Source organism: Candoia aspera, chromosome 1 (assembly GCF_035149785.1).
Source record: "Candoia aspera isolate rCanAsp1 chromosome 1, rCanAsp1.hap2, whole genome shotgun sequence".
Taxonomy (NCBI): domain Eukaryota; kingdom Metazoa; phylum Chordata; class Lepidosauria; order Squamata; family Boidae; genus Candoia; species Candoia aspera.
The window spans coordinates 193,859,692-193,876,781 of NC_086153.1; the positions used below are offsets into that span (position 1 = coordinate 193,859,692).

The following is a 17,090-nucleotide window of genomic DNA, read 5'->3' on the forward strand; positions in this document are numbered from 1 at the left end:
ATTTTTCTAAGCACATTCCATAGTTGGACATGGTTGACATAACTGAAGGCCTTTCTATAATCAATGAAGCATGAGCTGATATTTTTAAAATATTCTTTGGCTCTCTCAATTATCCCAGAAGTATCAGCAATAATGTCTCTTGTTCCTTGGCCTTTTCTGAAACCAGCTTGAACATCAGCCGTCGCCCTTTCCATATAGGACTCTAGTCTGTGTTGAATTATTTTAAGCGTTATTTTCTTAACATGTGAAATCTGTTAAGTCTTTCTTTGTAGATTGACCTATTCCAATCTGTTGGACATTGTGTCGTTTTCCAAATTTGCTGGCATAGTTTGGTTAGAACCTTTAATGATTCTTCTTCGGCGGCTTGTTGTGTTTCTGTAAACATTCTGTCAATTTCTGTAGCCTTTCTGTAATAACCAGATTGCTGATCTAATTTCACTTTCTAGTACTAGAAGTTCTTGTAATTGGGGAATATTTTCTGAAGTATCTTGGATGCTGACATCTTTACTATGCAGAATTTGTATATTCTTTCCATCTCTATTTGATCTTCATTAAATCAATTATTATTGATCCATTGGTGTCCTTTAGCATGCCAATTCAAAGTTGGAATTCCTTCTAAGTTTGGAGATCTTTTGGAAAACTTTCTGTCCTAACAGCCAGGAACCACGCTGAGACAAGGAATAGGTCTCCCGTGTTTTATTACTGCTACATAACAGAATCCTAACAAACTGAAGAAGCGTGGGAAAACCCAGACATATAAACCCCAAAGACTAAGGCGGGCCCGATCTGTGTCTCTTTGAATGGCCACCTAATTCCTCAGTACTACACATGCACTTTACAGCCTGGATGGGAGCCCCCTGCTCGCCATCCTCACTCATGACACTTTCCTCATTTTTCCATACCTGTTTCCATCTTCAGTATCTTCAAAGGCATTCTTGTAATACTATTCCTTGTTTCTTCTAACAGATCTCTAAAAATTTTTGTTTAATACCTTCCTGAGATCTTGGCTTTGGCTTCCCTTCTTGGCAATTTCTGAGAATCCAGTTTGGTTTTTTTTCTCTTTCTTAGTCTTTTGCAGTCTCTTTTCACAATAATCCATAATAACTTATTTGATTTCATTCTGTAATTTATCTGATATCCTACCAATGAGGTTCAGGACTTCACAGCAATTCCTGAGTTTCTCCTTGAAAGTGGTGGGGATATCCTCAAGATCATACTGTGCAAACTGGTTGTTCTTACACTTTTACTTGACTTAGAATTTGCACGTGAGTAGTTCATCCCCTATTCTGCAATCAGCCCCGGGGCATATTTTTGCTGTTATATCTGATCTCTTCTGCCTCTTTGTACAATAACAAAGTCAGCTTGATTTTTTTTTCCTGCAGTTCTGTTTCATATTCTAGTCTTTCACTTTGCATTAAAATGTTTGTTGTTCAGACACTATTAATCTCTAAAGCCTTGGAGTAAAAAAGCAAGTGCCATTTCTTTTCTCCTCTCCTTTCTTCTAGCCTCTGTTGATGAAGGCAATTTCCCCTTCAAATGAACTGATAATCTTAGAGAGTCACAGACTTTTGCCACATGCAAATATATAGCTTTGGATCATTTTCCTCAATAAATAAATGAGTAAGAATAATGTTTTTGACCCACTGGCTTAACTGTATTCTTTTTATCTAGTTTTAGGACTTGTTTGGAGAACACATCATGTTTTAGGTCATATTTATGCAGAAATGTTGAAAATTCAAAAGAGTTCACAAAATTTTAAGCACTACTGTATGCTTACTAAATTGTTGTGAATTCTCCAGGTGAGCTGGGATTGCAACCTGCACAATGTCCAGCCCTCACGGCTAAAGGAGGATGACAGGTAAGGAAAGGCTGTTATACATTAAACAACACAGGTCCTCAAAGTAGCTAATTCTGAATCAGAGTCTTTATCCAAACTCCTACTGGCTGTGAAACCCTTGTAACAATATAATTTCAAATATTTCATGGTTGCCATTTTAATTCAACAAAGTCATGATTACAAAATTTTATAACATAAAAACTAGTTCTAAATAAAATTCAGTACAATTAAATAAATGGAATAGTCTCCCACCACATTGCTACAAAATACACCTACATCTTTAAAGAACTGTTGTAAAGTTGCAAGGCGTGTTTCATATACTGCTGCACAAGTATCACTAGGATATATTTGCTCCTTTTCAGAAGTTGGTAGCTTCTTAGGCTCAGTAGTATTACGGCAATGCCCCAAAACTAGAGAGAGAGGGAGAGAGAGAAGGGGGGGATATTTAGAGCATATCAGAAAACAGAGTTTAAGTGTATTCCATTCATGCAGGTTAAGTGGCTTAACACAGTCACAGAACTGACTAAAGGGATTGCACTGGGTAAGAAAAACTTATGATATCTGTACTATATATATTACCAAGCAAATGTTACATTTTGTTTTAAGAAACATTTTTATATTAATCTCAATTCCCTCCTTTTATATTATCTCACTGTGGTTTGTAAATAGGGCAAATACTCTGTGCCTTTCACTTCATCCCCAATGGAAAACTTAGTATGTATATAATATGGGAATATAGAGTTGCACTTCTCAAAATAGACACTCTGGCATATTTTATTTAACCTAATGCTTCTATTCTCTACAGAAGTGAGAAACTGGATAATTTATCTATGCATACAGAGATGTATACACCTTGCCTCTCATTCTCCTACTAGTTCCTTCACATTACAGTAGCAAATATTCTCAGATATATAAATACATTCTTCATCTCAATAATTTGTTGGTGCCACAATAGTTTGATTTTGAAGCCATACCTGAAGAAGCTTGTAAGAGAACAACTAACCCTGTTGGTCGCTCTTCAGTAGAAGGGCCACTTTGGCCACAAATAACACAATCATATATAGCTTCAGAAACAAGCTCTTCTGCTGTTGCAATCTCCATAGCAGTATCAGCATCTGGTGACTCTAAGGAATGGAGAAATAAGACAGTAAGTAATCCACAGCCTCATAAGGTAACAGTAGGGAAAAATTAGTTGTAATTTGAACCAGTATAAAATGAAGTTTATTACTTTTCCCCTGAAGGATGCTTTTTATAGTCAGACTTTGCCAATACAATACATCATCTACATGCTTAAAAAAATATTTGTTGTAACACTGGAAGGCAGTACAAGCCTTTTCTGTTATTAGAAGAGAAAGAAAGCCTGGTATTTTAGTTCTGCAATGTTGCAAAATCCATTTAGAACTAACATATTAGACTTACTAACTTTAGGTATAACTGTAGCATACAGCATCCATTCATGAGTGGTCAACCAAGCACAGCTGAACTGGTCAGCCAGGGCACTGTGAGATCCCAGCATGTAAACTGCTACAATGAAAACTGAATGCTAATGTCATACTTGTAAAATAAGATTCAAATGTGGTGGGAACTTAGTTTCACCTTGCTTGCATATTCATTGGATAACAGTTGCACTGTCTGATACAACCTGGATAGTGTAACCTTGGAGGATGCCCTCAAAAACTCAAATAATTAAAAACTCTGGCTCATTGGTAGTGGCTTCAGGATCTGCTGCTCTTAGGACTTGCTCTCAAGGAGTGACTAGCAAATGGAATGAGTAAGCCTGCTTAGTAAAAGCCTGGCAGTGTTTGCAAGAGCCCACTATGTGACCTTCCTAAAGGCACAAAAGACAAAGGCTTCATCCATCTAAACATTAGATGGACACTGTTACTCCAGCGTCAACACTGGTAGAACAGAACCTTCAAGGCTAGAAGGCTAAGGCCAGCAGAAAAAAGGGAAATGACTGTAAAGACCTGCATCCAACAAGAGCCATCATGCATCAGTATGAATAAAGAATGAAATGAAATGAAATCCAGAGGAACTGAATATGGGTGAAGTTGAAGAAACAACAGGTTTGCTATTGCTAAGACAAGACAAAGAGAAGAGACGAGGCAAACTGATATTAGTGAGAATCCTGCCTATCATGTGGGGCATGCCGGGTAGATGGCTTTTCCATCAAAAGCTCTAGAAATATTTAACAGGGCTCTGTTAAACAGCATGCACAAAACTTTGTTATGTGTGACTCATACAGAGAACCCAATGAGGATGCTTAATACCATCCTAACTGTTATTATGCACCCCTTTAATATTAGGATTACACAAAGCATAAAGTGAATCTTTGTTGCCCAATCTATGAAAAATCCCTGACTTTTAATACAAACATCCTCAAAAATATCTCTAACAAGGAATTGTAAACGTTACTTTAAATTGACTAAATCAAGCAATTAACAAAATGTAGCATATTCCATGGAATGTTCTCATTGTTATGATAAAGCAGGGCAGCACGCTTTAATGCAATTGTCTTAGGTGTCAATGTAAATAGCACAATTCATCAGTCATATATTACACATTTAAAAATTTTAAGCCATAATACTGCTGTACCTAAATTAATAGTTTGAATGCCCAGTATCTTTCAAATGTTCAGTAAATTTAAGAGTACATGTAAGTTTAACTAAACAGTTAAAGAAACTCAAAAACAAAACTCACAGCACTAATCTTAACAGGAATTGATGATTTCTATGAACTTATTTATTTTGAGAGGTGTCCGCTTTCAGTTATTCAGAGATACTCTTACTTGGCAACGTAGCACATGATAGACAATATACCACCACAATGTCTACCTGGCATTCTAATATATAAAAAATAAATGTACAGAACAGTTACTAGCCATTGCAGTTTTTCAGGGGATCAAGAGACTATAGAGAACTTTGGGCAATTTCTACCATTTTTTTTAAAGAACAAGCAGCCCTGGATTACTGGAACAAACACAGACCAGCATTTCTGATCCTCCAGAATTTGATACCAAATTTTTTTTCTTTTCACAACTCTTAAACTTAAGTACTGGAAACAGTTAATATTCCAAAAGCTTAAAGAGAGTTTACAATGTGTAACTGGAAGCAGCGCTGCCCTCATGGCCCAGAATCGGAATGCTAAGATTGATTGGCCTAACGTCGCATGTGTATTCTCAGAAGACCAGTACAAGTTATTTATTTCCTAATAAATTCAGGAAACCTATGCCATGCCACATTAAAAAGACTATTAGATTTCTCTCTCTCCCACCTCCAACTCTTCAAAAAGCATTACTTCAAAAACTGAGTGTGCTGAATCATGTGGTATTAATAAGAGATTGGAAAAACAATTATTCTACCTACAGTTCAAATGGATATTCTCCATGAATTCTCTGAGAACTAAAATGCCACACATTAATTTTCAGGGTTTTTTTTTAAATATCATGTGATCAAATGGATACAGTAATTCCATTTGCAAGAAATCCGACAGATTTGAAGGTCATACAACTTTATGCAAAATGGATAGGTGATGCAGTTCTACCCTGACAATAGCCATTCCATAATGAACCTCTACAGACATCATTCATGGCAGCAAAGCAAAAACTGGCCAGCCATGAATTATTATTACATGTATATGCTGCTTTGCCTCATAGCAACTCAAGATAATCAAGATTAATCAGTTTCCTGTCTAGACCTAATCCAGCCTGGATAAAGGAAAGAGCGTAGGAAATTGCTGTATGTTGAGTAAGCCTCCTGATCAGCTTTGACCAGAAGTAGTTTTTCTGAGGTTATAGGCAAGAATTTTTCCTGCTCTACCTAGGGAATCACCCACAAATCTTCTGCATATAAAATATATGATCAGCCCATGGTGATGACAGGTGACTTTCAGTTACTGTAGCATTTACAAAATACAATTTCAGGAAATCTAGAAAAAGACTTGTCCACTTCTTTTCAATGCCTATTTCATTCTCTTAACCACTTCTGTTTGGCATTCACTTATTAATCTAGAAATTTAGCTGCAGAATGAGCACTTTACTTTCCTGCATATATGTAAATATTTACTTACTTTAAAATGATTAATTTAAAATAATTAAAGGGAAATATAAATCAAGGGAAACTTTTAAATAGAAATGATCTGAAATAAAACAAAAATATTTCTGCTCTAAGACAATCCTCAGAGTGACTTAAAAATATTGATTCAGACCCTCTAGATTATCACTAGGGATATACTGTACATTGGAATTTGTTCAAGCTCAGAATTGAATCAGGCAAATGCAAAAAGAATTGGGAAACAGGTAACTAGAAGAAAACTTTATGTTTCAGAAATCTGGAGGGATACAGCCACAAAGTGTCCAAAAAAGGTGAGAGATTTCTCCCCAGACTCTCCTATAGATTGGGGAAAAAAAGAAGGGATACAGTTTTATAACTGAGAGCTTCAGTTTCTAATGTACATAAAGAAATTATTCAAATTCCCTTTTCTAAAAAGACTACACAATTTAAAGATGACCAGCATAAAAAACATGAATCCATGTAAATGACATTTAGAAGGTTTAATCTCTTTATAAAAGGCTATCATTCTTCAAGGTTTCATCCATTTACATTTAGCAAGTCACTCACTTCAGACAGTCACTCATGTCCTAGTCATCGGCTCGGGTACTGCAGTCGCTCTACATGGGGCTGCCCTTGAAAACCACTTGGAAGCTTCCACTGGTCCAGAATGCATGTGGCCTCTGCTTCACAAGCTGCATGGGTTGCCAGTATGCTTCTGGGTTCAATTCAAGGTGCTGGTAGTGACGTATAAAGCTGTTCATGGCATGGGAATGGGTTACTTTTGGGACTGTCTCTCCTCAGTTGTATCTACCCATCCTGTAAGATCCAACAGGAGATCCCAACTGCTAGGGTGTGTCATCTGGAGGAGAGCCTTTTCTTGTGTGGTACCCACCCTCTGAGCAACATTCCTCTGGAGATTAGACCTGCCCTGACCCTACTCGCTTTCCATGAGGCTTAAAAACCTGGCTTTGTTGCTGAGCTTAAGGCCCAGCTTGTGTGGTTGAGCCCATATCTTGGTTATGTTGATGGTGTTGATTGGTTTTATCTCGACTCCTATATTTGTTATTTCCTGTTTTTTATGACATTTTAATCCTGTTTTTATTTTCTGTTAGCTGCTCTGAGTCATATGTTTGAGCTGAGTGGCCGTATATCATACATCCAGTGAGTGGGTGAGTGAATGAATGAAACTTCAAAAATGATCCTGAGCTGGGCTTCAATTCATGCTGGGAGAGCCTTCAGAACAGTCTTAGTCAAAATGGTTCTTCTCTGAATTGCCAGGTCAGGATTTGCAAAATCTTCCAAATGTGTGGTGGGGGCACACTGCTGGAAACCACCTGCAAATTCAACTAATATCCATCCACGTTGGTAAAATCTGACTGGAGGAGTAAGAAGCAGTGCAACTCTTAACCAGACGGCTTATTTAAGAAGGCACATGTTGAGCTTCCTTGCTTATCTACAACATCATCTTCTACTTCATATTAGTGGGAAGTGCAGTTACTTGGGCAATTGCCAGCCTGTAGCTAACATTTTGTTTGTGGTGGTGTTAAAGTTCAAAAGCAATTAGAAGAAATTAGAGGAAATTGTATCCTGCCGGCCCTTAATTACTTCTTTTTAAATTATCTTTATTATTTTGCTTTCTTAGTCCACTCTCTGCCATAAAGACTCACTGGGTGATTTTGGACCATCACACTTTCAGCCTAACCGATCTCATAGGGTTGTTGTAGTAGGGAAAAACATGAGAATGGTGCAGTATGTATACAACCTTCTGCTCTTGTATTAAAGATAAGATATAAATTTAATAAATAAATGCATAAACACAGTACATAAATAAATAACATTTTACAGCTAACAACTGCAGTTACTGTGCCCAGGCATGCACAGTAGCAGTGTAAAGCTCAGGAAAATACATGTTTTAGTAAAGGAAGCATTAAGGAGATGTCAACTGGGCGGTGACTCATGATCACACATCCTGCCAAGTACTTAATTCAAAAGCATGTTTTCCTGAATCCATAAACTACCATGCAAATCTCAGGAAAGATGTGGTGCCTTTAAGGAGCAGCTGACTAGTACAGTGAGGGTGCCCACGCTAAATCTGAAGTACCCTTGTCTGCTTCAGATGCAAATATTGCAACAGACAGACAGACCTATTCCTTTTTTCCATATACGTTTAACATGAAACCAAAGTTCCTGGGGAAAGCTTACATTTAGAGTAGAGAGTCATCATCACCACTTGTCAGGAACCACAATTTGAATCTAAACAATTATTTCCATAGTTACTCTTACTTGTATGTTCTAAAATGGAATCTAAAGGGAAGATAGTATTTTATTCCTTTCAGTCTAAAACATTCTCTATTCTTCCTCATTTGTCTTTTAACTTCAATTCCAAATATCCAGTGCAATGAACAATGCATAATGCAAACAGACTACAATCTTACCAACATCCATAGCAGTTTCCATAAAACTTTTCTGCCTTGATGCAAATTCAGCCAACAACTTCTGTTGCCGTTCCCTGGCCTTTTGTCGTCTAGTGAAAAAAAAAGAAGGGGGATAATTATAAAGTAACTGTTGGCATTTATTTATAAGGTCTATTTATAGATTGCTAGAGGAGAAGAAATTCTCAATTTTTTTTCCCAAATCCGAAAGGTCATTTTTGCCCCAAAGTCACTTCAATCCCTCAACTCTCCTTTTTAATTGCCTTCTCTTCTAACCTGACTCCAAAGCAGTCTAGAACAGAAGCAGAAAATGGGAGATTCTTTATTATTACAGGAAAAGTTTACTGGTTACAATTAAGAAATAGCTCTTATTACCTGTGCATTACCTCTGAGAAATCCTGAAAGATGACAAATGTTCCTATCTTCAAATAATAGACTAGCTCAAGATCAGACAGACATCAATATATGACATTTTGATTAGCAAGCTATTTACATACGTGCTGAATGACAAACAATTAAGTGAATACATAGGTGGACTGAAAACTGCACTCAAGGGTACCAATCAATGGTATCTTATCAAACTGGAGTGAGTTCCAAGTAGAGTGCCACAAGATCTGGTCATGAGTCCTGTATTCCTCAACATTTTTACTGCTTATTTGGATGAAAAAGTAAATGGAATAATTATAAAATTTGTAGACAACACAACATTTGATGGGGTAGTTAATACCCTAGAATCATAGAATATATGGTTTTGAAAGGGCTTATGGTGGGACTTATGGTTATCTGAGAGCTAGTTTGAGGCAGTGATTAAGGCATCAGGCTAGAAACCAGGAGACGGTGAGTTCTAGTCCCACCTTAGGCACAAAGCCAGCTGGGTGACCTTGGGCCAGTCACTCTCCCTCAGCCCTAGGAAGAAGGAAGCAAGGGCAAACCACCTGGGGGGGGGGAAAAAAAAAAAAAACCTTGCAAAGAAAACTGCAGGGAGTTGTCCAGGCAGTCTCCGAGAATCGGACATGACTGAATGTGAAAAAAAAAGTTATCTAGTCCAACATCTTCCTCAGTGCAAGAATCACTAAATTATTCTGTAAAGGAGGCCATCCTGCCTCTATCTGAAAAGTTCCTGTGTTTGTGTGTGTTCACCACTCTACTATGCAAGCTGTTCCATTAACAGCTATTATCCATCTCCTTTAACCATTTCTTATACATGGTTTCTTGTCCACATATCACCCTGCCAGCTCTCCTCTGATCCTGCTCCAGCTTTTCTGTGTTTATTTAAGGTGCAGTATCCAGAACCAGATACAATACTCTAAGTGTAGTCTAACCAGCAAAAAGTACACTTGGAAATATTACCTCCTGTGATATGGATGTAATGCTTCTATTAATGCAGCCCAAAATTGCATTGGATTTTTTTGCTCATAATACTCCTGGATCTTCCTCACACACTGCTGTGAGGTCAGGTTTCCCCAGTCCTGTACCCACGTACTTCCCTACCCAGATGCAGAATGTTATAGTTGTCACAGCTGAGCATTATCTTACTGCAGTACTCAAGTCTGCTGTGGTCATTTTAAATGCTGGTGTTGTTCTCTAGGGTTTTAGCCAATCCACCTAGTACCGTTTGCAAATTTCCTTTCCATCTCTAGCTCATTTGTAAAGATACCAAACAGCACTGGGCTAAGGATGGAGCCCTGTGGGATTCTACCTGATACTTCCCTCAAGGCAAAGCAGAATCATTTATGAGCGCCCTCTGGGTGCAGTTGTTCAACCAGCTGCAAACCTATCCAAGTACAGTACCATCCAGTCCACATTTAGCCATCTTGTCTGCAAGAATATGAGAGACCTTCTCAAACCTTTACTAAGATCAGGGTATACTGTATCCCACAGCATTCTCTTGATCAACTTGTTCTTGGCAAACCCTGCTGGCTCTTAGTAATAGCAGCATCCTTTTCTAAATGCTTGCAGGCATGCTGCTTGACAATTTGCTTTTGTAACTTCCCCAGTACAGATGTTAAATTAACCTGCCTATAGTTTTCCAGTTCTTCTCTCTTCCCTTTTTTAAATAAAAAATAAAATCTAACAAAATAAAAACAATCTGATAGATTTGAAAAATTGGCTTAAAATAGCAGAATAAATTCTAATAGCTATAAATACAAAGTTCTTCACTTAAAAACAAATCAAATGCACAAGTATAAGACAGGAGATATGTGGCTTGGTAATATCACCTGTGCAAAAGAACTCAGAATAGCACTTGATTTTAACCTGAATATGAGACAGCAGTGGAAGTGTCTACAAAAAAAGACAAATGCTACATCAACTGAAATACAGTTTTCAAATAATGAGGAATAATAGTTCCATTTACTCTGCATCAGTTAACAACTCAAGAGTTACTCTGTCAGTGGATTGCCACATATACTGAATACAGTTCATAAATTAATAAATAATATTATGCCCGCCTAACAATATTAGGTTCTGGGCACCATGCTTTAGAGAACTGGACCAGATTCAGAAAAATGCAATGAGGATGATAAAGGAAATTAAGTCCTATGAGACTGAAGGATTGTTAGCCCTGCAAGGTAGTCCAGGCAAGAAGCACAACCAGGAGTACTAGCTCCATCTTTACTGAAAGATTACATTAACAGAAGCTTGCAAGACTGAAAGTATTTCTCTCCTCCTTTCCTTTTACTCTCCGGAAAGCCAGGGAGGGTCCCTTCTGAAATGTTTCCCATGCCCTCCCTCCTTCTGTGGGCTAAGATACCTTTTACATGCTGGTTGTCTGCTGTGGCTCTCCCTCCTCTCTCCCAAGGTCATTCCCACATACCATTACAAGGACCAGGAAAAAAACAGAAGAATGTGGTAGATCTGAGAGCACTCTCTGAAATATGTGAAAGAATGTCAAGACTCTGTCATCCTAGAGGGCACAATACAGCAGTGGACATCCATTCCCTGTGGTGTTTAAACAATGACTGGATTGGGTTTTATTGTGGCTGTTTAAATTTGGATTCTTGCACTGAGAGGGGATTGGTTATTGGTCTAAACGAGCCCTTCCAACTGTGTAACTACATATTCTATAATTCAAGACAATATAGAATACAATAAAACAAAACATATTAAAAAAATAAGGACACTTTGTATACAACTAAAAAAACAGTGCCCACAAATTGGAATAGTACCCTTGTGAGGTATCAAATGGGAAGGGGACTAAACGTGTTTTCAACACACAAGTAAACTGTAATCACTCAAAGGAAGCTTGTATCAAGAATATGAGACAACTCATGTTTTCCCAAGATATATCTCTCCAATATGCCTTTGTTAAACAGGCTAACTGTAAATAGAGACCCTTAATAAGGAGACAGAAACAAACTGACAGAATCAGTACAACTCAGTAATTTTCCGCAATGCCCCAAGGGTCTCCAGACAGAAAGACTGAAAGCATTACAAAGCAACCCAGCTGAATTCTTCTCTGTGCCTTAGTTCCTATAGCAACAAATTCTGCAGGCAATGCCAAGTTTGCCTAAGATGAATAAGCTAGAAAATAGGTCATCCAGCCTCTTTTTGCCAGGTTTTTCTTCTAGCATCAACAACAATAGCTGAGCTTCTCAACTTCCTGGCTGATAGATGGCAGCTGCAGGCAGCATTGACAGATAAAACTTTATTGTGATTCATGTTCAGTGAAACAAATCAAGTCTATACTAGGTATTTATGTCTGTGCAATGATTTTACATACTACAAAAGATTTAGCACACCATGTTGCTACAACCTGTTCTCTATTGGCATAGGTCTTCAAAGAACTTCTGTATCATATGCCTCAGATCAGAAATGTGGCTTTGTGCTCTGGGAACCCAATTTTCCATGGAAAATTTTCCATTTTGTGCAAGTTTGGCTATATTGAAATTGTATGGTGTTTGCTTTTCAGGTGATCATCAAAAAAACAGAACATAAAAATACACAGCAATTGCATATTATTCTATCCCAATACTGTTTTCAACGTTCTCATTAAAATATTTTTTCTCCCCATATGAAAGCTTTTGGTTTCTTTGAATGTAATATTCAAACCACAGACAATAGGCTAGATGTATATTTAGCACATTAAATAACACTGACTATAAACCTGTTCAAGCTATGGATACTGGGACAAATATGGTTACTTAAAATGTACCCATTTGTGTTGGGAAATTTTCCAATTCAAATTTTTCAGGGAAACTCACATCTCTCTCAACCCCTCCTGGGAACTTAGCTAGCAGAGGGATATAATTTCATGGTACAGTATACACCTCTGTAATGCAAGCAGCCCAACATGACTGACTGTGGCTACCTGAGCATACTCATATGGACAACATAGATCTGTTCAAAGTGCTTCCCTGAATCTTCTGTCCAACAGATTCAATAGGATTGTATTTAAGAGTTCTCATGTAAAGACTCTTCTCCAATTCAAGCCTTATTTGTTGTTTTATGTGTCTTTAGTTTTTATATATCTGGGGGTGGGGGAGGGGGTATCAACAGTGAATCTTTACTAGAATCTTTTCATCCACTACTTTGTTTCAGGAAACTAGCTTTTATGTACTGGCCCCCTTTCTACTTACAGCATTACACTGGAAACACAGCATGACATCACTAAAATAGTTTTTACAAATTCAGATCGCACTCTTTCTAAAGATTGGAAGTTCTCATATATGTACTATGATTTTCATCTGGAATATTTTCAGAGCTGCAGACACTTGATATATTCCTGCTATAGGGAAGAATTTTTAAATTGCCATGCCAGATCTTTGTGCCATCTTGGCAAAATATTCTAACTGTCCCTCCAAACACCAGTGGTCTTAAAAAATACTCGTGTTTGAAGGCCTAACCTATCGAATGAATCAACAACAAATAAAATCACTCTGCTTCTCTCTCTGGCATTTCTGTTTTTCAATTTTGGATAATATTCTGTTGTAATGACAAAATTAAAAAACACTTACATTAAGTTTCTTCATATCACTGCTGATAAGACCACAGCAATAACTGATACATCTGAAAGCTGCTAGACAAGGGATTGAGATGTATTTATTTTAGAGTTCTGAACTGAACTCAAAATACTCTGGGAGGCTTACAACACATTAATATTGTAAAAGCTTCAAAAGAAATAAACCAAAATGATGAAAAACAACAGTAATAACAATTCTTCCCTAAGACTGACACCAATAAAATTTACCTAGAGTTGAAAGCCTTCAACTCTAGGTAAATTTTATTGGTGTCAGTCTTAGGGAAGAATTGTTATTACTGTTGTTTTTCATCATTTTGGTTAAAAGCTGTTTAAAAATCTTCTAAAAACCAAAAGGGAATAAGCTTTACAAACTGCTGGGCTAAAGCATTCTAACGTGTGAGGATACCACAGAGAAGGCCTCTCACATCAGCCATATCACCCTCACTTCAGAGAAAGGAAAAACTCTTAACAGGTCTCCTTGAGATGTTGTCACCGGATAGGCAGATTCAATTCTGTTCTAGTCTTCTTCTCTCCAAGGACAGGGCCTATCAGTAACTATTCCTTAAGAGCCAGTTAGTGTAGTGGTTAAGGCACTGGGCTACAAACTGGGAGACTATGAATTCTAGTCCTACCTTAGGCACAAAGCCAGTTGGGGGACTTTGGGTAAGGCCCTCTCTCTCAGCTGTAGAAAGGAGGCCATGGCAAACCACTTTTGAAAAACCTTGCCAAGAAAACTGCAGCGACTTGTCTATGTAGTCAAGATTGACTCAAAGGAACATATACAAATACATATACAAAAAGTATTCCTTAAAAGATCAATTCTGTATTTTAAAGATGCTTTACCTAGATTTAATAAAGTCCTTTTGGGGGACTGGGTTTTGGAGGAGGTTTTTTACAGCAACATATGTTTTTATATGAATCTATAAAAAGTAACGGTAAAGGTTTCCCTTGACATTAAGTCCAGTTGTGTCCGACTCTAGGGGGCAGCGCTCATCTCCGTTTCACAGCCAAAGACACTTTGTCCATAGACACTTCCGTGGTCATGTGGCCAGCATGACTAAACAGAACGCCGTTACCTGCCCGCCGAAGCGGTACCTATTAATCTACTCACATTTGGATGTTTTCGAACTGCTAGGTTGGCAGGAGCTGGGACTAGCAACGGGAGCTCACCCTGTCACGTGGATTCGAACTGCCGACCTTCCCATCGGCAAGCTCAGCAGCTTAGCGGTTTAACCCGCAGCACCACCATGTCCCTATATGAATCTATACATATTATTAATTCACAGTCTGGAGGCCTTCTTTGCCTTATTTTCAATTCAGCAAGCAATTACAGGTAGTCCTCACTTAATGATGGTAATTGGGACCAGAATTTCTGTTGATAAGCGACACGGTCATAAAGCATGACATCACATGACTGCACTGCTTAGCAACAGAAATGCTTGTGCTTCCAGTTGCTGTTGTTAAGCAAATCCGCAACATCATGAAGTGCAAAGTCGTATGGTCGCCATTTGCAACCTCCTGCAGGCTTCCCCATTGACTTTGCTTGTAGGAAGCCAGCAAAGAAGGTCGCAAATGGAGATCACGTGACCATGGGGACACTGTGACTGTCATTAAGGACCAGTAGTAAATACCACTCGTTCAGCACCATCATAATTTCAAATGGTCACTGAACAAGTAGTCATTAAGTGAGAACCACCTGTATAATTCTTTTCAAGGCCAATTCAAACATGATAGTCCTCAGCCTACTGGAAGGCTGCCAAAACTGCTTTAGTAAGGCACCATTCCTTGTGCAGTCACATTTAAAGTCCAGTTACCATGTTGCCATCATATGTTCATGCACAGGCAACCATTTCATGCAAGAAATTTGCTACCATGGATCTTAAACTTTACCTATTTTTAACTAGACATCTGCTTCTAATTCATCTGACTCTTCTCTGCACCCTGACCAACCACACTTCCATTATGTATTTACTTCTGTTCCAGGCCAGTGGACATTTAGCACAAGTCTTGACAGCCCAGAGCCAGTCAGCAAATTTCTGCTGATGTTCACGTGCCTTTCTACATTCCTGCATTTTACTAGATGGTCATTAACAATGTGGTTACCTATTGGATCAGACATAGGATTTACCTTTAACTGAAATAAACACACACACACAGACACACACGCAGGGGCCCATTTCTTGTCTTTTTTTTTTTTGCTTTGGCTTCACTATATCTTTTTCCATCATTCAAAACTACTAAATATTTCAAATAATTTTTAATTTTGCTTCTAATTAATGAAACCACTCATGACCAGATTCAGAAGGGTAGGGTACAGTGGCATTAAAAGGAATATTATATTGAGAGAATTTGTATTCTACTCTCATGCTGGGTTTAAGAAATTGCTTTCCATCTGAATCAGGTATGCCATTAATATTTTGTGGGAAAGTAAATATACCTGGTTTTATTTGTATATTGTCAGATCCCACTAAGAGCTGTAATGGTGGAAATGCATTAAAATATATTTTAAGGAAACTTAGATTTTATTATCATCTGAAAAGGACAAACTCGCCAATTACTGGAAGGATTTTAATTCTAAAATCATGATTAAGTTAGATCCTGGCTTGTATTACCCATAATAAGGTCTTACCTACAACCCACTTCTTTGTAAGACGTTTTCAAATGCGGAATAAGGCAACATTAACAGTTTAAGCACAGAATAATTACACCATGCTTCTCTTGCCAACATTTCAAAAAATTACCTTTCTTCTTTGTCCAAAGTTTTCTTCTCTGCTGGACTAATCTTTTTTGGTGGCACAGTTGGAGTCACTCTTCTACATATTTCTTCAATGATGTGTTTGTTTAATCTGCTTTGAAAAGCAGCTTTTAATAAAATCCTTTCTACAGCAGTCATTCCATCCCCATGAAAATATTTTGGGTTTTCGTGTTGAATTAAAGTATCCATGTCATCTAACCAAGGAGGATAGTATGAGTTTTGCTTTCCTGACAATTTATGATGAAGCTTAATAAGCAAAGATAATATGCTTTCTTTGATTTCTAAGATTGCTGTTGTTAGTTGAGGAGTTGCACCAGGAGCAGACCATTTCATTGAAGACTTTGGTCGAACAGCCTGACTGGCTTCAGTAGTATTGCGATTAATTATCTCCTGAAATTTCTTTCGACGCTCTGCAACCAAACTGAACACTTGTGCAGTCCCTGAATTCTTAAAAGTAAAATATGAACATTGCATTAGATAACAGAACCATTTTTAATAAAATATTTTAGCAGCAGCAACAAAACATCCTCAAAAGAATTCTTATTTATTTGCTATTTTAGTATAATCTAAAACAAAATGAAACTGGCAATTGAAAAATACTGTAATCTGAAAGGCATGCTTTATATATAACATTAAACCATACTGTTCTATGCTTGTGCTTGGTTTAGCATGAAATGGAAACTAACATATAACTGTTTAGCACTGTGTGTGAATGAGGCCATAATAGCTTGTTAAACAATGCTTTTTCAAAAATCCTAGCTAAGCATTATATGCAAATGCAACTAAAATGAATTACATGCTCTGTAAGGCTAATATGTACATAATTCTCTCAAATGCTACACCAGATAATGCAATCAGCAGAAGGGTCAAATTGTTCTATCCCATCTTTCTCTTCTGGAGCAAGCCTTCTACATTTACACTGATCTAATCCATAAGCTGAGAGCCAGTTTGGTATAGTGTTACGGCATCATGCTAGAAACTGGGAGACCATGAGTTCTAGTCTCACCTAAGGCACAAAGCCAGCTGGGTGACCTTGGCCAGTCACTCTCTCTCA

The 17,090-nt window shown here is 37.7% G+C and overlaps 1 protein-coding gene across 4 annotated transcripts in view; it reads right to left on the reverse strand.

Annotated features, from left to right (window-relative positions):
- The window catches only part of UBR3 (ubiquitin protein ligase E3 component n-recognin 3), a 119,649-nt gene that overhangs the window by 47,426 nt on the left and 55,133 nt on the right, over positions 1-17,090 (reverse strand). For all 4 annotated transcript variants that reach the window (XM_063318210.1, XM_063318208.1, XM_063318207.1 and 1 more), the window contains 4 exons: positions 16,023-16,483; positions 8,325-8,413; positions 2,812-2,961; positions 2,114-2,247 (listed from right to left, as the gene is read on the reverse strand). In XM_063318210.1, the coding sequence (XP_063174280.1) occupies positions 2,114-2,247; positions 2,812-2,961; positions 8,325-8,413; positions 16,023-16,483 (834 nt within the window). The remainder of the gene's footprint in view (positions 1-2,113; positions 2,248-2,811; positions 2,962-8,324; positions 8,414-16,022; positions 16,484-17,090) is intronic.